The sequence below is a fragment of the Vidua macroura genome, chromosome 23 (genome assembly GCF_024509145.1).
Source record: "Vidua macroura isolate BioBank_ID:100142 chromosome 23, ASM2450914v1, whole genome shotgun sequence".
NCBI classification, from domain to species: Eukaryota; Metazoa; Chordata; class Aves; order Passeriformes; family Viduidae; genus Vidua; species Vidua macroura.
Genome location: NC_071593.1, coordinates 3,700,816 through 3,726,698, shown reverse-complemented (window position 1 = coordinate 3,726,698; position 25,883 = coordinate 3,700,816). Strand labels below are relative to the sequence as shown.

At 42.2% G+C, this 25,883-nt stretch overlaps 1 protein-coding gene across 12 annotated transcripts in view; it reads left to right on the top strand.

Annotated features, from left to right (window-relative positions):
* Nucleotides 1-24,301, top strand: part of DHRS3 (dehydrogenase/reductase 3) — a 75,383-nt gene extending 51,082 nt beyond the window's left edge. For all 12 annotated transcript variants that reach the window (XM_053997866.1, XM_053997869.1, XM_053997859.1 and 9 more), the window contains 5 exons: nucleotides 17,814-17,957; nucleotides 18,613-18,732; nucleotides 19,452-19,690; nucleotides 20,695-20,820; nucleotides 21,964-24,301. In XM_053997866.1, coding sequence (XP_053853841.1) covers nucleotides 17,814-17,957; nucleotides 18,613-18,732; nucleotides 19,452-19,690; nucleotides 20,695-20,820; nucleotides 21,964-22,048 — 714 coding nt within the window. In that variant the 3' untranslated portion in view covers nucleotides 22,049-24,301. The remainder of the gene's footprint in view (nucleotides 1-17,813; nucleotides 17,958-18,612; nucleotides 18,733-19,451; nucleotides 19,691-20,694; nucleotides 20,821-21,963) is intronic.
* The last annotated feature ends 1,582 nt before the right edge of the window (nucleotides 24,302-25,883 follow it).

Below are 25,883 nucleotides of genomic sequence, written 5' to 3'. Positions count from 1 at the left end.
TCTCAAAGTTGTTCGTTGGCCTCTCTGAAGAAATAGCCAATAAGGGCACAAAGCAGTGCCAGTTCTATTTGCAGTTTCGGAAGTGTATGTTGTTTTTTTCAATTAAAACTGCCAGCAGGTTTTAGGCAATGAGAGACTTTAATCATCAGATCATTCCTGTTCAAGTGTACACTGAGAGGTCAGAGGATCCATACCCCATTTGTAATTTCAAGTAGTTGTCAAGAACTACTTGGTCCTGGGAGGTGCTGTGTATTGAAATGCTTCCTGGAGCACTTCTGGAAAAAGCCAAGAGCATGTGAATGAGCTGTATGCAGGGATGAAGTGGTTACAGATGATCCAGGACATGTTAGTGTTATTATGAGGGATGAACAGCACTGACTTTTCTCCGGAAGTGTTCAAGTGTTGTAATCCAACTTCCCAGAGATGTGTCCAGATTCATAAGTGCCGGCTGAGAAGCTTCATTGCTGTGGCTGAATTGCTGGAGAAATTAACTTTCTGCTTTCAGTCCCTTCTTGGCTGCTTGCAAAATTCAAAATCCTCACTTTTGCTTGCTTGAACTTTGAGAATTTGACTGTACCTTAAAAGTATTTGGTCAGTGAAGCATCACCTCTGCCTCCGTCTCACACACTGGTAGCTCTGTCAAGGCTCATAGCTGTTGCTACTCTGGTGAGCCAAAATGGCAGAGAATGTCTGTGTTAATGAAATGGGAGAAGGAGAGACTTTTATGAGTTTATGATTTAATGCCTATGAAATAAAAATCCACTTCCAAAGCCTAATGGTGTTTTGCAAAGCCTGTACTGTATAATCCAGTTAATACTGGAAAGACTGGCCCCTTTGAACAGTATTTCTTGTGTTGGAGAACAGCCCTCTGCAGATGTGAGCAGTCAGGGGGTGTAGGGGCTGAATGGGTTCATTCACTGCTCAGTAGAGTGGGAAACTGTGCCTGGTTTCCTCAAAGCCATTTGCTTTTCCTACAGAAGTTTCAGTATAGTGCCTTTGCCAGGAAGTTGTCAGTCCTGGTTTTGATAGTCTCTAGTGAAGAAGTTTTGATTCCTACGTCTTTTGTATGTCTTGATCTTTGTTAGGTTTTCTTTTAGAAAACTTTGATCTCTAAAAATTTTCCTTGTCATTTTAATTTACTTTGTTCACAGATTATCTAATTTGAGGTATGATTGAACAGGATGCTTGGTTCTTGGGCATTCTGCATTGTTAAATGTCAACAAAACCTAATACAAGTAACTGAAAAAGATGTTAATAAAAGGGCTGAAACAGATTCCCCAGCTCTAGTATGTAATTTAGTATTCTTGTTTATATGACAGTTACTTTGGAAGAGTTTCAAGGGCCTTTCCAGAAAAACCCAACAGCCCTGAAATCTCAATTGTTCTTTCCATCGATATTTTCACAGCATTTTTCAAAGTCAGAACTCAGTGTGTACATTTTGGAAGATTTCTTGTTGTTTGGTGGTGCTGTCCTCTTTCAGCTCAGTGACAGTTGGGCTGGGAAGTTGAGGGAGGAAGTAGCACCAAGGAAGGGATGGATGAGAACTGTGCAAGCCCACACTGCTGCTGGAACCTGGAGTTTCCCTCAGTATTTCACTTTCTCCAACAGAACTGAAAACCTCAGAGGAATTACAAGTGCTTGAAAGCCTTGTATAATTGGAGGGGTTTAGCTGAGTGAGATTTGAGGCTATTTTGTGTTTAGGCTGAGAGTACTGGAGAGAGGTTATGTAAAGAAAATGCTATCAGGTCTTAGAATTTAGTATTCCCAGTAATGGAAAATTTGGCAAGTTTTGAGATGAGTTTATCAATGGCATGCTCCTCCCACACAAATTGCATCTGTAGGTGTATGAATAGTTCACTTTGGTCTTTATGAATTACATTAACATATTAGTTCACAGATTTCACAGAATACTCTGAGTTGGAAGAGACCTCACAAGGATTATCAAGTCCAACTCTTAAGTGAATGGCCCATATATTATTGTCCTGATTTGTATGAATTAGTATATTCCTTCTAAAAGCTTCTTTATAACACATACCAATGCTGTATGATCAACTGCACTGTGACTAGAGCTGGATATTAAATCAAAACCAATCTCCTGAAGTGAGGGCAAAAGACAGCCACTGCTGCTGTTTCAGAGCTGTGACTTTTTTTGAGGTGCAGGACAAAAGCTATGAGTGTCTCCCGTGGACTCAGTAAGAATTCTCATTCCAAAATGTCTTAAAATATCGGTCACTCTCAAACATTCATCGCTGGTTGCACTTTCAGAGCCTGTAGAAGAGTCTTGCTAAACTGCATTGGAGAGAATCTCTTGCCTGGCATCAAATTCCTGGTGCCCTGGAATGGGAATATGCCCCAGACTTCTTTATCCAGATGTGTTCCAAACCTGGAACCCTTTCTTTTGTAATGTACAAAGTGCAGAATTCCTGACCGTGTGCTGGGGAGTGGAGAAGGGATGGGAAGGGATGAGATCCCTGCAGGAACCCTAGGAAGTCCTTCTGCTTCTGTCAGCTTTAAAATCCCATGTGCTGGGCCAGTTGTCAAGGAGACACTTCTGTTCTGCAAGTAATAACTGATTTCTGACACATTCATTCCTTCTCAGCTCAGAACATGACGAGACCTGATCTGGCCACCCCAGAGAATATTAGCCCTGATAGAAGGAAAAGAGCTGGTTTAAAATGGCACGCTCTCAGACCTGAGAGGACCTGATTTTCCTCAGAATCTGATTAATCACCATGTACTTGTTTTTAACAGGCATCATGAGTTAACGTAATGAAATCAGCCTTTAAAATTTGGTTCATAAAAGAAATGGACACAGTTCTGATGTACTTTACCCAGTGCAATATGCCAGTGTGGTGCACTACATTTAAGGTGGCCTGAAATTAAAAGACTCAGTGTAAAATTTATATATATATATTTTTTTTTTTTTTCTGATTTCAGTGCTAAGAAACTGTTGCCAGGTGAGCATCTGTCCCCATTCTGAATGCTTTTCCTGCCCTGTGGTGGTACCACAGTGACATACAGCCCATGTGTCTAATGGACTTCTGTGCAGTCTTTCTGAAATGCAAAAAAGTGACCATTTGGAAAAGGCAATCTGACATTGTGTGAAAAGGATAATGTAATCTAAAAGGAAAGTGCACATCTTCTATGCTGTAGATATTTCAGTGTAATGAGAATACTTACCTGTAGTGCAAATATGAGGTTGTAAGTCATTAATCTCTGCTGTTGTGTGTGGTTGGAAAGAAAACCACCATAGGAATGCAGCAGCTTCAGGGATATGTTAAATGATGGTTACTTTAATCTTCCTTAAATTTAAGCACTTAATCTTAACAGTGAACTAGTAGAGCGTGTCACAACTTATCAGCAACCAGAAGTACATGAGAAGAGCTGGGGAGTGAATGTTTTTCCATTTCATGTGAATTAATACATTAATTTGAAATTTTTGGTAAACTGTGAGAGCACAGATCTGACTGGGTGGCTTTATGGTCTCCAGAAAGGCTTCATTTCTCCAAAGATTACATCCTGACGGCAGCTTTATTTAATGGCTTCCTGTTGGCAGCTCCCTACTCTGTTGATTGGATTTAAGGATGGGCAGAAGAGCCCTTGTTTGGAGTCCCAGGCTGCGATGGCATGAAGCCTGTGCTGGGTGCTGGTGCCAAGGCCAGCAGTTGGAATAACATGCTGAATAAGTGTCTCTGCCTGGCAGGCACCACCAGAATTTATCAGCTCTCAGATCTTTGGTGTCTGTGAAGCAGCTTGGACTGGAGCTGTTTTAACTTATAATTTGGAACATACCTGTCTTTTGTTGCTGGATATGTTGTAAGGAGAATAAATAACGTTAACAAGAAGTGGTACTTGCAGAGTTACAGTCTTGTCATCTCCCATCAAGATACAGTGATGTCATGAGAAAATATTGTCCCAATTGAGGCCGTGCTGTGTTGGCACACCAAGATCCAGCACTTTTTAACATGCTGAAGGTCTGGCACCAAGGCAGTTAAATGAGGCTTCCCACTAAATACAAGGACTGTGCCAATGCTGTAAAAAAATCTTAAAGTTTTAAAGATGAGGTTCTATATTAATGTCATTGCAGTGCCTCAAAAACTGACTTCACACCAAAGACTGTTTAGCATAAAGATGCTAAATGTGCTCTATAAGAACAACAGCAAAAGATGATGCTGACCTCAGGGCTGGCAGGGATAAAATAAATAAATGTGACAGTGGAGATAAAAACCAAAAGGCGACAATGAGTGCCAACACAGAACTCTCTGCTGATGAAAGCCAGAGACTGCAGCACCACTTGTTGAGCCAGTTTAAAGTTTTGGAAGAGGCATCACAGCAATGAAAGTTTTAAGGTGAGGTTTGAAAAGTAGCAGTAAAGAGTTTTGAAGGATGTTTAGAGAGGTGCAGGAAGTTTGGTAGAAAACAGTTGTTTTTAAAAATTAATGCTGGGAGGTAAAGGCTGCAGTGGACCTAATGCTAAATGAAAGGTGAAGGGAGTATGGGTAAAGTGAAAGTGAATACCTTGAAAGTGAAAACAGGGGCTCAGATCTGGCAAGCTGGAGGAGGAGGCAGTGAAATTCAAAATGAGCTGACCTGGTCAAAGCAGTAGATGAGGTGCTTGATCTTGAGCAGGGAGTTGGACCAGAGGACATCCAGAGGTCCAGAGCCTCTGCCACAGTCTGATTCCGTGATTCTCAGTCTCATTTGTACCACAGGAAGGAAAAAGGTGGATTTTCTGAATTTCAGGGCTGACAGGAAGGTTTTGGGCCATGATGTTTCACGCCACTTATCTGAAGTGATTCATCCCTATTTTATTTGTGTAGTTTCATCACCTACAGTGACTTGTAAAAGTGCTGCTGAGCATTTATGTTGCATTTATGTCATGGCTCTGGCACAGGCTAGAAAAATTTCAGACTTGTAGAACTGTTTCCATCTGAAGCACTGTAGGTCGTTTTTACTGCATTATAAAAGAATCAAACATGCTGTTGAGCTAATGTCTGATTTAATTAGCAAGGCACAGCAATTTGCTTTAAGAGTGACCATAATCCATGCATACAGTCTTAAGCATTTGACTAAAACATTTTAAAGGAATGAAAGATTTTATTGTTCTTAAGGCTGCTGTGGAAATCTGCTTTATTACAGTGATACTATGCAGTGGATTGTAAAATTACAAAGGAGGAACTTAGAAAACTAAATACACTCTGAATTCCATTTCTCAAAGAGATCAGCAACATTCAAAAATCAGCATATCAAGAACTATCTGGTTTTACATCAAACTGCCAGAGCAAATACCGGGAACTTGGCCTGAGAATAACCTGAGAGGAATGAAACTATAAAGGCAATTAAAAAAAAATGAAAAAAAAAAAACCCTCGAAAAATTAGGACAAATAGATGATAATGATGAAGTTCACAGAAGCAACCAGTTAATTAATTTTATAAGAGTGATGGGGAGAAGAAAAAAAGTAACAGTTCTCTTGATTGCCTTCTCCTAAAATTGGACAAGGGTCTAGAAATTTGGTATCTTTCCCTCTGAGCAGTGTGAAAATGTCAACTAATGATTATTGAGTGTTTAAGTATTGAGTATAAGTTTGAGTATTTGTTTTAAAATGCAGTAACAAATGCTAGTTAGTGTTAAGTGTTCCCTTTAGCTTTGATCCCTGTCCCAAATTGAAGGCACAAATCGAACACAATTGCTGCTTTAAGGTTTTCTGCAGGAAAGGAAGACTCTTCAAGACAGAGAACAACAGCCTCAGAGCTGACCACTGAGAGAGAATAAGCCCTGGCATTTTTAAACCCGTTCTTACCAGGAATATAAAGCAGAAATTATTAGAGATTCTTTTTAGCTGGGCCCAGACTCTGTTCTTCAAAGCATCCTGTCAACATCCTGAAGAGTTGAACAAGTCAGACCCAGGCACTGCCAGATCCATTGGCTGATAACACTGACGCCAGGAGAAAAGGGTCAAATACATGTTGTTTGACCTTTATCCCAGTGGGGATTAAATTGATTCTAATTAATAGACTTGGGAATAGATGGGTACCTTGGCAGAGTTTGTAATTAATTTAAATTGTTCATCCCATTAGTTTAGCCATAAACTATGCCTAATTACAGTGGGATTTTGTGAACAGCCACCCTTATGTTGCCACCTTCTTAATTACAATTTACTGACTGCAGTGCTGCAGAGCTTATTTGTTTTGGTTAACATAGGGATTTCTGTTGTCTTACACTGCCTGAGCAAATGTGTCAGTGCTCCATTTATGGCAATAAAATCATGTTTGAAAGCAGCTCTGCTGACTCACTTGTGCTTTAGGTGTGTGTCTGTGAGGTAAACGTGGCTCTCAGTGTGTAACCAGTGACAGTTGTACCTCTGAGTACACTTAACCAACATAAAATCATACATATTTTGAGGTGGTATAAAAATGATGTCTGGAAAGACTATGTCTGTGATTATCCTCTAGTATGACACAGTTTTAGCTACGTTAGATTAGAAAGAGTCTGTATAAAGGTGGGGTAGCAGTTGGTGTGACTTGGCTAATAATATATTTCTTCCCTTATCTCAGTGAAAGAGCCAAGAAAAATAGGTGCAAATAGAGTTTTCACTCAGTCATCTTCCCTTCTCTTGAGCAGCACAGGTGTGTCCATGGGTACCTTTGTCATTTTGGTAGCTCCTCTTTCCCAGTAAGTCCTGGACCAGAATCCTGCTGTCTGAACTTCTGTGAGTGCTGGCCTGTATCACAGAGTCATACTTCAGGCACTGAAGATCTTATTTCAGTGTTTCTTAGAATCTTCACTAAGGAGCAAATGTCTCCTTTATGGCCAGGCCTACATTTAGAAGGCAGAAGTCACCACTCAAAAAACCATGATCTTTTATTTGCTTATAATTGTTCTATTTGTCCTTTGAATGAGCAGGTACACCTAAGATTTTCTTTGTGTCTGAAGAGCTGACAAACTTGAACCATTTTACCTGAAAGCAGAAATTCTTACACAATCTTTTTACTGGACCTCAAGAAAAATCTCAAATATACCAAGCCTAAATTATGGGAGTGAAGAGTGTTGCTGTAAAGACACTGAGCAGTTTGTCTTTCCATGCTCTTCACCAGAATGGATCAGCAATAACAGTGGGCAGTCAGATATTTTCTACATGAACATTAAATTAGTGTTTGTCTTCGATCTGTCATTTCAGTCTCCTTGCTGGCAGTAAACACAGACAGCTTGTCTCTGATCAGCACTTCCCTGGGCGAAGCTTGGTGGAGAGGGAATGGAAAATCCTGACATCCCCTTTCAGCAGCTTGGTTTGATGTTGACTACAACCTCAAATTCCCTGTACCCAACTCCTAAAAACTTCCCAGTGAGGACAAACTCAGCCTTAAGGAGACGAGCTCATGCTTCCAAGTGGGATATTAAAGGCATCCAGCTGGTACAAGTGCTTCTTTCCCAAATGGTAACAGTTCAGGGCTGGCTCTGGCCACAGTGAGCTGTCAGGAATTATGTCAGAATATTTCCAAGGCCCTTGGGAAATGCAGGAGTCCTGCCTCGCTGAACTGAGCCGTTTGATTTTGGGTTTGGGATGTGCTGGTTGTGCAATGCTGTAGTTTCTGCTGCTTGTTACTGGACTGTAATCCAGGCCCCTTAGAGACCACTGTCCGTGCTGTGTTTATATTTGATGTGCTTATGGAACTGGGTTTGTCTCTTCAAAAGCAAAGTCTTTAGCCATCAAAAGGGTTCCAGGGTTTATTTCCCTGGATGATGATGTGCAACTGTGGCAGATTGTTCTGTGACACCTTTTCTGATGAAAGGGGCGTGTATGCACACATGTGTGGGAAAGGGATCTGGCACTTTGTGTGTCCTTCAGAGCCAGAGTTCAGCAGTGGGTCAGCCAGCTCCTCCTGACATCACTGCACTTGTTTACAGCTCTCACTGAGCTTTCCTGATGCCTTTGACCACTGACACTGTCCCATCTTAGTCCAGCATTTGTGCAAAACCAGAAATTTAGAAGAGCATCTTACATTTATAAAGGGATTTTAGTTTCTCTTCCTCACTGACTTGAAAGAGACAGTAAGAGATAGAAAATTCTTAATCACTGAAAATAAATTATGTTTATAAAATAAATTATATAAAATTATAAACTGCACATTTTCAGGTTGTTGTTGAAATTGTAAATGCACTAAATAATCAGAATGCTGGTTACAGACTGAAGAAAGATCCATCTCAGAGGGAGTTGATATATTTGGGATGAAGTTAGAATGGTTTGTTTAGCCACTGGAATCAGTAAAAACAATTAAAGCACTTTTGGTCTGCATTTGAGTCTCACATTTAGGCCAAGTAACATTATTTGTTTCCGAATCCAGGTTTCTAAGTGCAATTCCAGCACTGACAATCCATCACTGCTGCACGTGGGGATTGCTGTCCTTCAGGTCATTACTTCAGTTGGGTTTGTCACTTACATTTCAGTGGAAGCAAAAAGTGAATGTGAGTCAACCAAAAATAGGCCTGTTTTTTCAGGGCTACATTTCACACACTTTCTTGGAGCAGTTTCCAGATCCCCAATGCTCTGAAGCTGCTGGCAGGGAGGGAACCCTTCAGGCAAAGAGCTCTGCTTGTGACTACCTTTGAACATGCTGAGAATTATTGTGCCTCAGTATTCTATTTCTGCCCCTCAGCTAAATCTCAGTTACTGACCAGGTTACTTTATATAGTTTATTTTATTGGAAAGTCAGGTTTGTCTCGTTCTCTGATAACTTAATTGATTTTATGTTCACATGGAAGTGAATTAACTTCATTTTGCATTGCAGTAGCCTGAAAAGCATGCAGTGACATCCAAAAGATGGTAACTTCCAGCAGCTGTAAGTTAGGAGTATGCTAAAGCTGGATTTGTGACTGCCTGACCAGCACCTCGTGTTTAAATAACTACCATTGTGCCAGAATCTGAATTTGCATTGCTGTGATCATTTCTGGGTAAAAGCAATGAACATGTATATAACTTTGGTTTTTACATTTAGATATCATTTTATTTAACCAGAGCTGTGCTGTTTTTCACATTTTTTGAAAGCAAGGTAGCTACTTCATCTTAACAGTGTATTGAAAAAAATTGTATAATCAGTGGAAGACCCTTTTTAAGCCATGATGTATCCCTGGAGGGGAATTGTGCTCTGGAAGCTTACAGTCCTCTGATTCCCATCCTCCTTCTTTGATTTAATAGACTGAGCGAGTTAAATATGTCCTGAAAACTGCCATTTGTACAACTCATGAATAGATTTTAGAGATTCTGCTCTGTTGCATAGCAACAGCCACCATTAAAAAATAACATTTTGAAAAGCACATGAAAAGATAGGCAACCAGTTAAGCATTTCAATATTGAAGCTTTCTTCTAAGCAGTGTCCTTTATTTCTTCCACAAAAATTCTTATAAGAAAGGCACCTTTTGACAGCTTTTATATGGTTTCAAAATGGTAGCAGTTCAATTTTTCTAGAGGCAGAGAAAGGCTGGTAGGGGAGCTTGTCTGGAGCAGTTGCTGGAGTTCAGTTTATACACAAATTTAAGGCAGGCTATTTTAACTCCAATACTTCTCCAGTAACCTCACGGGAGAAGTTATTTTTTCAGTCAAGAGCTGCATCCTATTATGCACATGGATGATCTGGAGCATATTTTAGCCTTTTCTGGAGGGCAGTTTATAATGACAGCATTGGGAACATTATTCACCCTTAGGTTTCTATGGCTATTTTTGTTGCAAACCTTCTCCCAGCTTAACAAATTTAAACCCTTCCCTAGTTTTTCTTTTCAGTGATGTTTTGAGTATAGCATCAAATTGATAAATCTATATTTTTATTTTTATAGAGCTTGTAGAGAATTTTTTATATATTCCCCAAAATAAGTGAGGTGCTGGTGAAGTGCTCATCGTGATTTAGCTTGGAGCAAAACTGAAGGTGTTCTGAATTACAGCTGACAAGTCTTTAAACTGGTAATGCAGCATAACTAATGCTTTTCTAAGCCATGCAGGGTCTAGCCTAGGTGTCAGTGCTGTCCCTGGGGGGATACAGTGGCCAGCCCTCTACACTGGAAGTTAAAACCACCCAGCATTTCAAGGTTAGGCTGCTCTGCTCCAGAATTCATCTCAGAAATAGAAAGGGAAACTCTACAGAAGAATCCGCTTCGACTGGCACCCAGTTTGTAGCTCTTCAATTCTTCTTCTGCATACATTTATATTGTCAGGTTTCTCTATTTTGTTAGTTAAGAAGTAGCAGACTTTTCAGTTAATTGTTGGTTGAAGAGGCAATTTGTGTCAGGTGAAATAATACTGTATTGGAGCCACTTTTTAATTCCACATGTCCTTTTCTCCTAACATTACCTTATAATACAACTTTTGGATTTTTTTAGCTTTCCAAGAACAGTTCCTGTTCAGTGTAGACATAACTTTGCATTGTAGTAAATGTCTAACTCTCTAACATGAACATTTAACCTGCCACAGGTTCTTTACCCAGAGAGTTATATGCAGTAAGTAAAAATAATAATGCGGCATTTTGGAAGAAAAATGTGCACACAACTAAACTTCAGTGATGCTGAAATGTCCTGTCAGACCATCACAGTAATTTCTTTTTCCCCTTTGAAATGTTATTTGCTGACTTTCTATCCCTTCACGTTGTCTGCTGTGCTTGCAGGACAAAAGGGCTTTCTGCACCTGCATATTCACCCTCCCCACAATTTCCTGAGATCTCTGTGGACGTTTTTATAGGAATCTGGATTATAGGGACGCCGTGCCAAGCAAACGGAGGCGGCAGCAGCACACTAGTTATTTTTTGCAGGGTGGAGTATTATATTTCTATTGGTGGATGTCTCCAAAGCCTTACCTCAAACACAGAACTTTTCTAAGCCCTCTTCCCCACCCCCAGATTCGCCACTTCTCCCTGCGGGATATTTCTTGGCGTGCTTGGGATCCCTGCAGCAGCGCCGGTTCTCACCCGTGGACACCCTGACAGATCTGTCCGTCCTTGCCCCAGGGACCTTCCAGGGTGACAGCTTGCGGCCACTTGGTGCATTTTGCTGGAACGTGCACTCGGTTTGACCCTGCCCCAGCGTTAATGGAATTGTAAAGGCTGACTCCTGCCTGACCTCTCCTTGCAAACAACCCTCACCCTTGCCCTTCCTCCAGCTCCGAGCAGAGCTGGCAGCAGTTGCTCCCAAGGCAGTCTGGAGTCGCGGTTCCTGCTGCAGACGAAAGCAATTGGAAAAAAACACCGGAGGAAAAAAAAAAAAAAAAAAAAAAAAAAGAACCAGCGTGAGGCCACCTGTCCTTACATAGTCCTGACTGTGAGAACAGTGGGCATTTGTTCCCTTCTTTAGGGGGAGCTGGTCTTAAACGCCTGTGTGCACACCGAAAATCGCACGTTTTCTTTCCAAGGAAGGCCTCTGTTGAACAGCAGGCAGGTGTTGATATACTCCTCTGTGATTTCTTTTAGGTGCTGTTTGGTTTGTTTAAGAGGGGAAAAAGGGATGACTGGGGTACATCTGGAATTGACTGTTGTTTAGGTGAATAATGTTAATCCCATTGAGTGTTAAGTCAACATATAAACTAATAAAAGTTCTGACTCCAGACTAAAAGGATTGGAATTCACTCCTTTAGTCGCTTTCTGAAGTCTCTTTAGCCCTAACTTTTAATCTCATTACTATATGTTACTCCTGGACTTAAACCAGTTTATAATAAAGTCTGTGGTTTGTGTTTACCAGGGTGGCAGGATTAAATTTTAATTCAATTCTTACAGGCTTTACAATTGCTAAATAGTAATCTTGAAAAGCTTGCATGTACAATAGATACAGAGGCTTACTCTCTTGGTTCTCCACATTAACATGCAACTTTCTCATACCTTCTCCTTTGCAGCTTTGATATTCGCTGTGGGAACTGAGAGGAATTCTCCACCGGCCTGTTTTGTTTGCTTACCTTTACAGAAGTGTCACTAAGGGGCTGGGTTAAGTATTTTGACCTACTTCAGGCATCACAAAGTTCTTTTTTTTTTCCTTTCTAAAGCAAAGATTGGCTTTTCACACTGCAGGGCCACACCTTTCCCTCTTCCAGTAATCAGCCTTTAGCTGCCTCTCCCATGGAGAACTCCTGAAAGAACTTGTCTGCCTTTGCCTGGGGCCAGGAGAGGGGAAGGGGTGGAGGAGAAAACTCTTCTGCCATTGACAGGCAAAAGACGTGGAGCTTTTGAGGCTGTGGGATTTAGATTCCCTTTCTCACGATATGCAAAACTCTGCCAGGATTATGGGACACACTGGAATGCATTTTTTCGGAGGACAGACTGTGAGTTAGTACTACCAGGCGTTGTGAATATAGGGGGATAAGGCTGGCATACTTCAGTGGATTATCTACACTTTGTACTTCCTAAAAGTATGCAGGAACTCTGAGTGTTGGGCGCAGAAAGGCTTTCTGTGTTTGAACAAAGGTCTGTGCAATTACAGATACCAGCTCACACAGAGCAACTTTTGTTCCCCTGGACTAGGAAGGAGGTTGAAAGGGGGAATGAAATGTGTTGACCTACCAACTACTTCCTATCTCTGCTGATCTGGGGCTGGGAGTTGTGGTTGATTTGTGGAGGTAGCAATAATGAGATCAGGCAGGAAGGGCATTTGTGTCTCTCTGCAACACTTTAATATTTCAGTGTCTTTAGATTGTATCAGGGAATTGCTTAGTGAATCATAAAATGGAGAAGCTTTCAGAATGGAAGTTATATCTGCTAATCACAACCCACCTTGTGCTGTAAAAGACCAAGAGTGAGCAGTTCTTTACTCAAATACAACCCAACAGTGACAATTGTGGTAGGATACCTTTCCAGTACTGCCCCAGCTCACTGGAGGCAGAAATTCTAGCACAGCAGGTTTGCTGAAGATACAGTGCCAAAATAATTGATGATGTAAAAGGGCATCATTCCTTTGCTGCTGTTCTTTAATTGTGCTCGCAGTAAAATCGGACTGAACAAGTTAACTAGCCTTGTAAATGATGTTAAGTTAGCTGTAACCTTGTGTCCTGCACTAGTAATATCCTTCAGTCTCTAGAGGCATTGATCACATGTTTATATTGTGGTTGATAGCAGCTTCAGTCTAGACCAGTTTATATAAATTAGTGGCTTTATCTGATTTTGCGGTGGTCAGAAGCATAACTCTTCTTGTGTTATGGTGAAAGTCAGGCTTTGGCCCTGCACTCAGGACTGGGGCTTTTGGCATGAAGCCAGTGCAGGTCTCTGTTAGACAGCCTTGCCTTAGTCCAACAGCAGCAAAAGCCTTCCCTCTGACTCCCCTCCGACCTCGGGACAGGCCTCATTAGCAGATTAAATCCAGAGTTAAAGGATCCAGAATTAATCCTCTGGGAGCAGAGGATACAGTGGCTGCTCCTCCAGCTGAAAGGATTTTCCTAAGGTCAGATAAGGAGTTCTGTGACTCCAGATCAACAGATAAGGTTTGTTTTGCAAAAATCCATTAATAAATCCTGGGAAAATCTGCACCAAGTGTGATGTCACAGCCCTTGCCTACTTTGAAGTCCATCAAGGGGAGGAGGGCACGTAGAGTTCCTCTGTCATCATAAATCTCTCCTTCCCTGTGTCCAGTGGCGGGATCCTGCCCTGCTGCCTGCAGCAGCCTGCAGTGTCAGGGATGGCTTTCCCATTCCACCTGCCTCCCTGGCTGCTGCCAGCCCGGGGTCACGCCGAGGTAAGCGTGGGCAGGAAGCCTTGGAGCAGGATTATCCACCTCCCCGGGCACCTGCCCTGCCAATTTTCTGGTCAGTAACTCTGTGAAAGGGGAGCTTGTCTGGTGCAGCAGGAACAGGCAGGCAGGGGAGGATCATGAGAGATGAAGAGGGGGAAGAAATAAGGGCTGGATTCTTTCCAGGATGGAAAACTGTCTGTCCAAGAGTTTATCCAAAATGCAAATTAAATATTCCTCTGTCCACCACTAAGTTACGGTGAATGGGTGGCTGTGCAGCATCCTGACAGGCTGGGAAATCATGAACACAGTGCCTCTCCTTATTGCTTCTCATTTTCCTCTGTCCAGACAGGAACTTCTGTGTCTGTTGGAGTCATTCTCAGCTTCCATTTGGGACATACTTATTGCCAATTTAGACTTGCACTTAGAAAGGAAAGAGGAGACAGACCAGACTCTGAGCCCCATGTCTGCATTTGAAAAATTGTGCTTCCTAATAAAATGGACCATTTCCGAAACCACGGGTCTGGACTCCTCATGAATGCAGAGCCCTCGAATCCCAGCTGGGGCAGGGTGAAGTGAAGTGATGCCTTTCTTGATGTTTACTGAGCAGAGAATAATATTCCTTTATCCCAAGGGTTGCATCCCCAGGGAAGTGAAGAGCCAAGTGTTTGGGTAACTCAGCGGGGAGCTCACGGGGCAGCAGCAAACAGCCCCAGGCCCACAGTGGCTCATCAGGTCAACAGGGAGCAGCAGGGTTTGTTCAGGAGCACTGGATGATCATCACTAATGGCACATTTTGCAGAAGAGGGTAAATGCAGGATGGCAGAGAACTGAGGAGTTTGTAGCAAATCTCAGGAGGCAGTAGGAGAGTGAGGACCTAGGAAACATCAGAAACATCAGAAAGCTGCTGTATTGCCTATGCAGAAAGGCTATAAACCAAGCCCTTCCTAAAGATGTTCAGCAGCAACAGAAGCCTCAACTGTGAGACAAATGCAGCAACTCCAGACTTGTCTCGCTGTAAGATCTCATGTCCTGGGAGGCTGGGGGGAAGCCTGTGCCAATTCAGTCTGGCCAGATGTAAGAGAGGAATTGAAAGTCTCATATGATCTCATAGGAGCAGTCAAGCTTGAATTTGGACCAAAAGCACATTGTATTGAGTTCTGAGTTTTATCCATCTGTAAAAAGTAGCAGAAATGATGGCAGGAGCCCTCACTTCCCACTGGGTCATCAGGGACCTCTCACAAAAGAATGGTCTTTTATTTACTGCCTTTCTCTTACACAGGCTGAAGCCTTCACCTGAGTGTGGACAGTATCAAAGACACGAAAGCTTCTCATGGAAAGAAGTCAGTGTTGAAATTAATGTTGTCAGCAGGATAAGCAGCAAATTCTGCCTTCCCCAGATGGCCCAGATTTTAACGGGGTCACCTTGCAAGACTTGCCTATAGGATATTAAAGGTCTCAATGAAACTGTTGGGGCATAAAAAAATAGTATATCCAAGAGCTGCATCACAGACAGATGTTCCTTTGACAGGTCATCCTTTCCTTAACTGTTCCTGCATGTATATTTCCTGACATTCAATGCATCAGTGGTAGCTCCTGGGAATAGGAGGCTGTATGGATGTTTGAAACAGACTGAAGTGAAGAGTGAGGGATCTACTTTTTATTTAGCAATAGCAGTGTGAAGTGCTGGAGTATTGGATGTGTGAGCACAGTTTCCTGCCTTACACTCTCCTTGTCTGACACCTTATTTCTCTTTCTCTCCTCTTCCTGTCCTACCTTCCATCACTCTTCAACAAGTCACTTCATTTTTTAGTGTGTACATTGACTAATCCAGCCCTGCAAAGAGGGTGAAGTTCACCCGGATGCAAAACTCTGTGGGCATCAAACTCGATGTTTGCAGTTGACATTTTGTGGTGTTTTTTTCCTCCCCTTTCCACAGAGGTTTTCCCTCCCCCTTTCCATGTGGGTTGTGAAAGGGAGAGCAAGTGTGCATGTGCTTGCAGCTGAGCAGTATTTTGTAAATACTTCCTGAGAGCTTGTGAAATTTCTCACATGTTCTTGATTTCCCTTCAAGTCTGCAGTGTACACATGAAAAATATTCCTCGGTCTAGCCCTGGGATCAGAAGTGAGTAAATAGCCATCAGTTTTACAAGCTTTGAGGAGATGCCAAGCCCTGATGGCCAAGGGTGATACGCTGAGACTTTAGAAGCCGGGCCAGTGCACAAGCTGCAGTTTCAGCCATATGCTTTCTTATAGTTTTTAAGTGTGATCACAGCTTTTTCCTTGAAAATTACTTCCCCTGAGATAAGATTTCCCATGAAATGGCTCTGGCATATTTATACACGCTCTGAAGTTTCTGGTTAACCAGATTTGCTAGTGCTCTGGAGAATTTGAGGATATAAATCTTATCAGTCTGGGTGTGTTTGTGTTCACAGATGTGCCAAGGACATGGAAATGGGATTAATTGTAAATGTAACTTGTTTAGGAAGTGCTTGAGGATTTGGGTACTTCTGCATTTTAGCCTTGCTTGGGCAAAGAGCTAAAGAGCTCTTTGACCCTGCCAGAGATTAGTTTTAGTACCAGTTATGAGATAAGCTTAGCTAGTGCTTAAAAATAAGCATGTTAAAGCTCCCTGCCAGAGATTTGTTGTGGGGTAAGAATACTGCACACATAATTTTTTTATGTTTATATTGCTGTTATTAAGTTAATTGCCAGGATTGAGCTATAAGCAGTGATGCAATTCAGACCTTTTTCTTTCTGTTCTTTCAGCTTTCAGCAAACTCAAAGATTCTTTAATCTTTGAAGTGTAAGTGTGCTTTAAAAAATCAATATACTGGTCAGATTCATAGAGACTCAGTACACAGTAATGTGAGATGGAACTATAATCTTGGATCACACGTGCTTGGAAATAGCACCATAATTTTGCATTTTCAATGCAGCAACCATTTCTTCTCTCTCTTTTGGATCTTGCTCTTAGAGTCACAGAACAGTCAGCTGATTGCAGTAACATGCTCCATTCAATAATTTATTTTTTGCAGAACAGTGACTCACCATTTATAACATGATAACTGCTCAGAATAATTAGTTGAAGAGCAAAAACCATAGATCAATTCATTCATAATGTCTTAAGTAACAGAAATGAAATTATATTCCTTCCAGTAGCCTTAAAAAAATAGCAAATAAGGTTGTGTACTCAGAAAAAATTAATCTGTTTAGCTGCAGATTAATGTTTTGAAGGACAATGGTGGAAGCCCCATCTCAAACTTGATGTTTTTGCCTCACTAGAAAGAATTGTACTGGACAAAGTCCCATGATGAAAGTTAATGAACCTCTGTGACTTTTCAAATTATTTCTATTTCTGACCTCACTGATGGTCTAGAAATGCAGATAGGGTTGGCTGCTTATGTCTCATTGTAAATCAGATCCATGCTCCATTATTTGAATGTTTGTTCTATAAATATTCCGAATTTTCTTTGTACAAGAAGCAATTTTTAATTTTTATTGTGTTAAAAGGCAGTGGCAAGTGAAATCCTGCATACAGGAGCTGCAAAATAAATTCATGCTTGAAATTTCTCACTTTAGAAGTCTGTTGTAGGATGAACTCTTGTTTGAAATGCACCTGAGACACCAGCCTGCAATCAGCATGGCAAGTGATTACTAGGCTGAAAAAATACATTTTATTGCAGAGCAGATTTTATCTCCACACATAAAACAAGAAGTAGAGAACACACCAGATATTCAGGAAGGTCTGTGGTTTTAGGATAAATTTGTCATTCTGTAAGTGTGTATAGCAAAAACAGGGAGAGATTTGAAATGACATGATGCAGAAAAATTTCCAAACGTTCCCTATACTGGTCACATTAGGTTTAAGGTCTGAGTTTTTGTTTTAGCTTGTGTTGCTTGTAAAGAATCTGTAAACAGAGGATCAGCAGTGGAACACAGGTCCCACTTGATACTCCCCATGTAACAGAAAGTCATTGCTTTTCTTAAATGAAGCAAAACAACAGCCCTGGCAGTGAAAACACATCAAAGATTTCCATCCAACTGCTGAAGTCAGAAGCATGTTTTAATTATTTTAGATATGAAACAGAAGCAGTTGGACTCTAACAAAAGTTTGTTGCTGCAGATCATCCTGTGGGGTCGGACTGAGAAATGCCTGAAGGAGACCACGGAGGAGATCAGGATGATGGGGACAGAGTGCCACTACTTCATCTGTGACGTGGGGAATCGTGAGGAAGTCTATCGGCAAGCCAAGGCCGTGCGGGAAAAGGTCTGGGACAGCACTGCTTGTGAGGGGGCTGAAGGGGCTGGGGGCCTCACTCTGGAGAAAAGGAGGCTCAGGAGGGACCTTGTGGCTCTGCACAACTCCCTGACAGGAGGGGACAGCCAGGGGGGGTCTGGCTCTGCTCCCAGGGAACAGGGACAGGAGGAGAGGAAGTGGCTTCAAGTTGCACCAAGGGAGGTTTTAGATTGGATGTCAGTGAAAACATTTTCATGAGCCCATCAGAACGGGCTGCCCAGGGCAGTAGTGGAGGCACCATCCCTGGAAGTGTTCAAAAACCATGTGGATGTGGCAGCTGGGGACATGGGTTAGTGCTGAACACTGTGGTGGAGCTGGGTTGATGGTTGGACTCGATGATCTCCAAGGTCTTTTCCAACCTTAACAATTCTGTGATTCTGTGATTCAGTATTTGATGAGAAAAAAAAAAAAATATTGGGAAAAAGAAGTGTGACCGTGCAGATAAGATTGTACAAAGTCCAGCTACCTATATGAGGTGATCCAAAGGATTGCAAGGCCCGTAGGCAAGAATGTCAAAACCAATGCAAACAACGATGCATTTGGGCAATAATGGCTGTTCAGCTCTGATGCAAATGGCTGGTTTGTGAGGAGAGATACCGTTTGTCACAAGGTTTTTTTTTTGCAGGTGGGTGACATCACCATCCTGGTGAACAATGCTGCTGTGGTTCATGGGAAGAGCCTGATGGACAGCGACGACGATGCACTGCTCAAATCCCAGCACATAAACACCCTGGGACAGTTCTGGGTGAGAGCAGCTCTTGTGTCCCGTGTAGTCAGAGTGGGGAAGGAGAGTGGCAGATTACAGACAGTAGGTCTTGCTAAGGGATGCTTGGTAAAACCAGTCTGTCTTGAAAACAAGAGAGAAAAAACAATGTGAGGGGCAAAGGCCGGAGGAAAGAGGTCAAAAATAAACATAATTTTTTCAGTAGTACTCAGTATTTGATGCTCTTTATTCCCATTCTGCAATTTCCAGTAAAACATTTGATGTCTTTGTCAAAGTCTGAGCTCACAGAGGAGTTTCCTGTATGGTGATGTGAAGGGAACATCAGAGGAGTGTGGGACTACAGGGAAGGGAGCTGTGAAACTCAGTCCATTTTGAATCAGACAATAGAAATGAAAAGAGCTTCTTGTGGGTTTCATCACTTAGTTGAACACTTTATCCCATAAAAGTTCTTAAGCATAGAAGGCCACTCTGTTCATGGTCTTTATCTGGGGAGTACTGCTTATATATGTGCTAGGAAAGACTTTTCTTGTGTTTCTACACAAACTTTGCCCACTTAGAATCTCAGAAAATGACAAAACAACAAGGTCCTGTGCCACTCCTTTTGTCACATAATGAACAGGAACACTCGGGCTTGTTGTGTCTGTGTCACTTTTTTTTTTTTCAGTCAGTGCTGTTTTTGTTGTATCACTGCTAAGCAATTTTTTTTCTTCTTTTCTTCTTTTAACTCTCTTATTCTTCAGACCACCAAAGCATTCCTGCCAAGGATGCTGGAGCTCCAGAATGGGCACATTGTTTGCCTGAACTCTGTCCTGGCCTTGTCAGCCATCCCTGGTGCCATTGACTATTGCACCTCCAAAGCCTCGTCCTTTGCTTTCATGGAGAGCCTGACCCTGGGGCTGCTGGACTGTCCTGGAGTGAATGCCACCACAGTCCTGCCCTTCCACACCAGCACAGAGATGTTCCAGGGCATGAGAATCAGGTCAGTCCAGGGGATCTAGAATAAAGCATCTCATTTTAAATGAATCATCAGAATACACTCCTAATTAATGCTTCATTTCGTTAAGAGAATTTGATGTCTCATTTAGCTGCCTGGGAACAGAGGGTCACTTTAGGCCACCTGGGACTCATCAGACTGGTTCCCTCAGTGTGCTGGGATATTCCTGCACCACCCTGTGCTGGGGGAGACATTGCTGCTGAGAGAACTGGAAGCTGCTCTTCCCTGCATGTGTTCAAGCCATACCAGAGAGGGAGGGGAAGCCATCTGCAATCGAGGTCATGCAAAAGGACCAGTCTACAAATTACTTGAGAATTAACAGTACAAGTTCCTTCTTTATTCACTAGAATACTTAATCCTTTCCCACTGAAAGGATTGACAGCCACTTACTGAAGTGAGACAATCAGTACCTCCTTTTTACCCCTGTCCAAGAGAAAAAGTAATGGCTGTCCAAATTAATCTTTTACAATGGGTAAAATAACCTTTAATACAGATTGTGCTCTCCTAGTCAAGAAAATCTGCAGTGCCAAGCTATTGCAGGAGCTGGGAAAAGCCTTATGTTTGGTGTTAAAAGCAATGGAGGAAAATATTTGTCTTTCACCTGTCAAGGATTTGAATCAAGCAAAGAGGAACAGAGACTAAAAGGAAAAACACCATCACTGAAAAGGCAGCATTTGGTATTGGTTTGCATTCAAATTAAGAAAACCCCTGAATCAGGGCTCTGATTACTCTCTGCCACTTCTCCCTAAGGGCACCAATATGTACATTCTTAACTGTTTAGCTAACCCAGTAGTTCTAGTTGGAACTGGGCTTTCTGCTCTTGGGCTTTTTGGCTGGAACTGGAATTTTCTGCCTCTTGGAGACATAGCCTGTCCTGGGCATGTTTGAAGGCCAGTTACCAGCAATAACTTAGAGTAACAGGACTTGGACAGTGACACCTTAAAGAAGGAGCTTGGTTCACCTGTAATTATTTTATTTTCTTTATTCAGGTTCCCTAGTCTTTTTCCTCCTCTCAAGCCAGAGACAGTGGCGAGGAGGACGGTAGAAGCTGTTCAGACGAATCAAGCCTTCCTGCTCCTTCCATGGACAATGCACGTTCTTGTTATCCTGAAAAGGTGAGTATTTCCTTTGCCCAGCAATAGCCTGGCCATGTAGGGAGGGTTGGCTCTGTGTCTCTTCCCTGAGGCAAAGCTCAGGCTGACTGGAACTGCTCTCTCATCTCGTCCCTTGAAAGACAGTCATGGAAGCAAAGGGGAGACACTTTCTGAGATTCCCTTTGGAGATGGTTTCTCTTTGTATAACCCCAAAATTTGGATTCCTGAGGTGTAAACTGGATTTTTGTCTAGGGAATTTCATAATACTTAACTTACACAGGTAGTTGATTGGGATTTATTAAATCACTTGTTGGACTCCAGGCTTTTTATTGTGCAGGATTTCTGAACCATAAGGCCTGGACATCCCACCTGCATTTAGAGAGCATTGCCTATGTTACATCAGTGAAACTATTAAATCAATATTTTTGTGTATGATCAGGACTGAAATTTTAAGGTCCCCAAGGAAAAAAATACTATCTTCATATCCTGGAAAAACCACAGAGAAAGGACATTCACCGTTGTGTTTCCATGACAGTTTGCACTAAAGCCTTTGGAAAAGCTGCTGCAGTCAGGAACTGAAATGAGGCAATAAGACTTCTGTGGAAAATAATTTCAGTATTGCATTTCAAACAAGAAAAAATAATTCACAGTAAATGCTTTGCTCTGAATGTAAAATTCAGAGTAAAAGTTGCCAGAAATTCTGTCAACAGGAAAAAGGACTTTTCCATTTTATTGTAAGAATTAATAGGTTATTTTCCATTACAGTAGCTGTCAGGAAATTGGGTCTGTGTCCTTACCTTAGGATAAGGAGGCCACATGCCTTGCACAGGCTGATGGCAGGTTAACCAGAGAATTCGGGTGAAATCTGTATATATCACAGTATAGTATTTAGAAGGAATAAAACATAATGGTGTCTTCCAAAGCACAGCTTTTACAGACTTTTTTGGATACATATTTCTGTAGAGAAGGAGTGACTGGATGGAACTTTCTCCCTGTAAGCCTCCTCACAGCAGGAAACTGATGCCAGTTTTGTCTGTGTCTCTCACTCGCTGGTTTTTGAACATTTGTCTATTTATGTCTGTAAATGCATGTTTACATATCTCTCATTAGAACAGATTGAGGGGTTTGTCTCATCTGCTCCTTTTCTTTCTGCTCCTACACCAGCATTCTCCCCCAGGCAGCACTTGAAGAAATCCACAAGTTTTCTGGGAGCTACACCTGCATGAACACTTTTAAAGGACGAACATAGGCTGGCACAAGGACTGTTCTGCAGCGAACCCAGCACAAGCATGAAAATCCTACAGGACTGTGAATCAACAAGTCTTGGCTTTCAGCCTGTTCATGTGACTTGTGCTGCTCTGAGGCAACACATTTCTTGCAGGTCATATCCATAGTAACATGACCTTTGCACAGGATTGAGTGAGTGGACTATGGACCCTTGGAAAGAAAAACAGAAAGTGTGAAATGTTTCTATGATGTTTAATTCTTTAGAGTTCAATTGTTAAATCTACTCATAGTTTTAAGATGTGATTTTTGTTCCTTAAGTGTCTGTGGGCTGTCTCAGTGGAGAGGCAGCACATCCCATCCCAAGCACACTTTGTGCCCCCTCTCCAGAGGAACTGCCACTGGTTTCATTTCAGCTTTTTGAATGGGGAACTTCAAAATTGCTTTGAAGAACTAAAAGATATGGACATTTAATGGACGCTTCCTTCTCTTTCTTCACTTTCCATCCCATGATGAAGCTGTTCCCAGCACACACTGGGGAAGGAGCAAGCCATGAAGCAATGTTTTCTTTGCTAAAGGCCACCCAGGACTTCCCTTTCTGGGCCCAAAAAAGCTGTTGTACTTCCCCTGTGGAGGCTGGACAGGAAGGCTCAGGCAGCAGAGCTGGGAGTTTAAGTAGTGGAAGATTCTTTCTGTCACTGAACTCACACGTGAAATTGTCGTTCTGATTTTTTTTTTTTTTTTTGTTCATTTCTGTTAAAATATAAATATATTTTTAGTGTTAATCCCAGACTGCCACACATGTAGGCAGCAGCACATTAGGGATGAACTAAATCTAGAACTAAAACTAGAGCCTGCTTGTAAAAACATACATTCACTGACATAATCCATGCAGAGGAAAATCCGTTGTATCAGTCTGCACAGTGAAGTGGAATAATGCTCTAAGAGACAGTGCTGTTGTGCTCATGAGATGTGAAATTTGGGAGCACATTTAGCAAAGACCTGATTAAATGCATTTTGAATTCATCTGGGAATAAACCCGTTGTGCTTTAGGGACATTGAAACAGGCACTGATCAGCCAAAAGTGATAAATATGCTTGGACTGAGGTGCCAGAAGCAGCTAGACATTATTTATTTTTGTAATGAAATATTCCCTTTGACAGCCTAGGAAGGGCAGCACTGCATTCCTATGCAAAATGCAGTGAGCAGCACATTGGAGCACTACTAACAGAGAAATTAATATAATTGCAATACAGGAAGTAGCAAGTCCAACTGGAGACACCTGAATGAAGTGCCTCAAGGGTGGATGTGTGATTAAAGGAGTGAATTTAGGGCTCCTGACTCGAATTTCGAGCTTTTCTGTAGATGTCCTGCATGGCTTGGGGCAAAATGCATCATTTGAAGGAGCACCCTGACCTGCAAAGCAGATATTTCTAGTGTTTCCCTACCTCAAAATTGCAAGTCTGACTACCTAAATACCTGTCAAAAGCTCAGCAAATTCAAATGCAACATGTTATAGAAAGGCAAAGCAGTATATGTTCATAGACCAGGAGGTTCTATACAAAAATTTAGATGAGGAAAAACCCATGTGCCGCAGTGTATCATCTCCTAAAAGACTCCTGAGGTACAGCAGAAAAGCTGTGAGCTCTGTTTAAAATACTCCTTTGGTTCTGCCATGTAGAATGGAGACCTGCTACTGACATGCAAAGGTGTGAGTGTTAAAATCAGGTCTGACCTTACTGCAGACCATTGGGTTTCTCCTTTCTGGAGCTCTCCAAAAGATGCTGCCAGAAGTGCCACTGTTGAAGTGTCTCTGCCTGGGTGAGTGTTTGGAGGGGCTCTCCTGCCTGAGTCAGTGCAGAACCATAACCTGGAGCACTGTGACACCTCTGAACATGTTTCTTAAAATGCAGTTTTCCTTGGAATTCCTGGTTGTCTGAGGCTCTCTGGAGAGGATGAAAAGAAACTTCAATGTCTGTGATTTTGAGACCCACCCTAATAGATGCTTCCAGCTTTATTTTTTGTCAATTTTTTTTGAGAAGCCCAACTCACTGAAAAGTCAAGTGCCATGAGGGGAGAACTCTTCCAGGATCTGCCTGGAATACTGAAGGTACCAGGTTTATCACGAGAGGTTTGGGAGAGGAACTTCCCCTTGTGCTCTCTGATCCATTCCAGCTTCTCATTAATCCCAGCTGGGTGTGCCAGGCTTGTAGCTGCAAGTGCAATCAGCTGTGGTGAAAGAGCAGTGTCCCCTTGAAATTAAACCTTTGTGCTGAGATTCTGTTTATTGGTAACTTCCTAATGCAAAAGTGAGGTTAAAAACACACACTGGAATTCCCCGTTCATCCCCAAATCCTGTCCCTTAAATAGATCTGCTCTTTCCCTGCACCACACAAAAAATGTTCCCTATCTCCAGAGTTGCCTTACACACTGAGTGCTGCTGATTTCTTTCTGATGAATACAAACAAGTCAGGAGGTAGCTGAGGCTCATCACCTCTCTCCTCTCATACACAGAACTCTTCCCCCAGGGTCCCGGAGCGGAGAGCGGGTCAAATAGCAGTCACAGTGGGGGAGAGGGTTGCAGCAAACAGAAAATAATGAGGAAAACATTAACTTTGCTTTTCAGATAGCAGGGAAGAGTTGGGTAAGAGAGTTCCTTCCCTGGTGAGTGTTGCGAGACAGGACGGTCTCCATCGAGCAAGCCACTGCAAACGTGGATGGAGACACTGAAGACTTTTTAATAGAAAGGCTCCTCTGGAATGCCTGCTGAGGTCTGCTGGGACCTTCCCACATAAGGGTAGTGTTGGGTAATCCTGAAGTGCTGCAAATGTGGACAAGCTTTGTTGAAGCCTAAGGCCTTCTCCGAGGAATTTCCGCCCTTTGATTTACTTTAATTTTGATTTTCCCCGCTCTCTCTGCTGCCTCCTGCTCTCCACTGCACAATTTCTTTTTTTTTTTCCTTCTGTTTTCTTATGTCATCACTGCACTTTTCTGTGCCACCATCTTGAAGCCAGATGTCATAGGAGAGTCTGGAGTAAATCGAGTTTGGGGTGTCCGTTTATTATCCTGCTGGAGGAATCCAGGTGAAGCTGCAGGAGCAGGTCACAGGAGTGTCATAGGAAATTAGTTTTACTTGCTCCAAACTCTGAAGAAGTAAAAGAGTCCTCACTACAGCTCTTATACAGGAGATTGCTGCTGGTTTAAAATTTGAATGATAGAGAAACATGAGCTAGTTTGGGACGTGTTCCCCTGACCAAAAAAAAAAAAAGAGGCCAAATTTAAATGGGAGGATTTTTCAGTTCAAGGTGGCTTCAAGGGCTGCTGTTTATACAAAGTGATTTTCAGAATTAGCAAGGCAGGGCAGGGAGAGGAGGAGTCCTTTGTATAGCAATCTGATCCCTCATGTTTGATATTTCCTTTTGTGGTTTTTGATGAGAAAAAAGTGCACCCTCATGCACCTTTGGTGAACTTTATAAAGGTTGCTCCAGCCATGTCCCTGCCAATGGCATGTTTTTAGCAGCATGGCAAAAAGGAGTGGGCCCTGAAAGTGGGAGCTGTACCCTCTCCACTCACCCATTGTTCTGTTGAGGTTAAAAAGCTACAGAGTCTGTTCCTCAAGTTCTTCTAGAAGTGCACAGAAAGTGCCTGGGCAAGAGATTCTGATGTTTGCAAAGAGAAACTTGTTGTACTTTTATGTAATGTGTTAATTAGTGTGGGTGGGTATGATCAGATCTAGTCTTGCAAGCCTTTCCGACAACTCCCTGAACACTCCCACCTTCAGATATTAACAGATAGCACTTGCCAAAGCTCCTGAAAACCCAGTAACAGACTTAATGCAGGCAGAGCATAAGTGGGTGCAT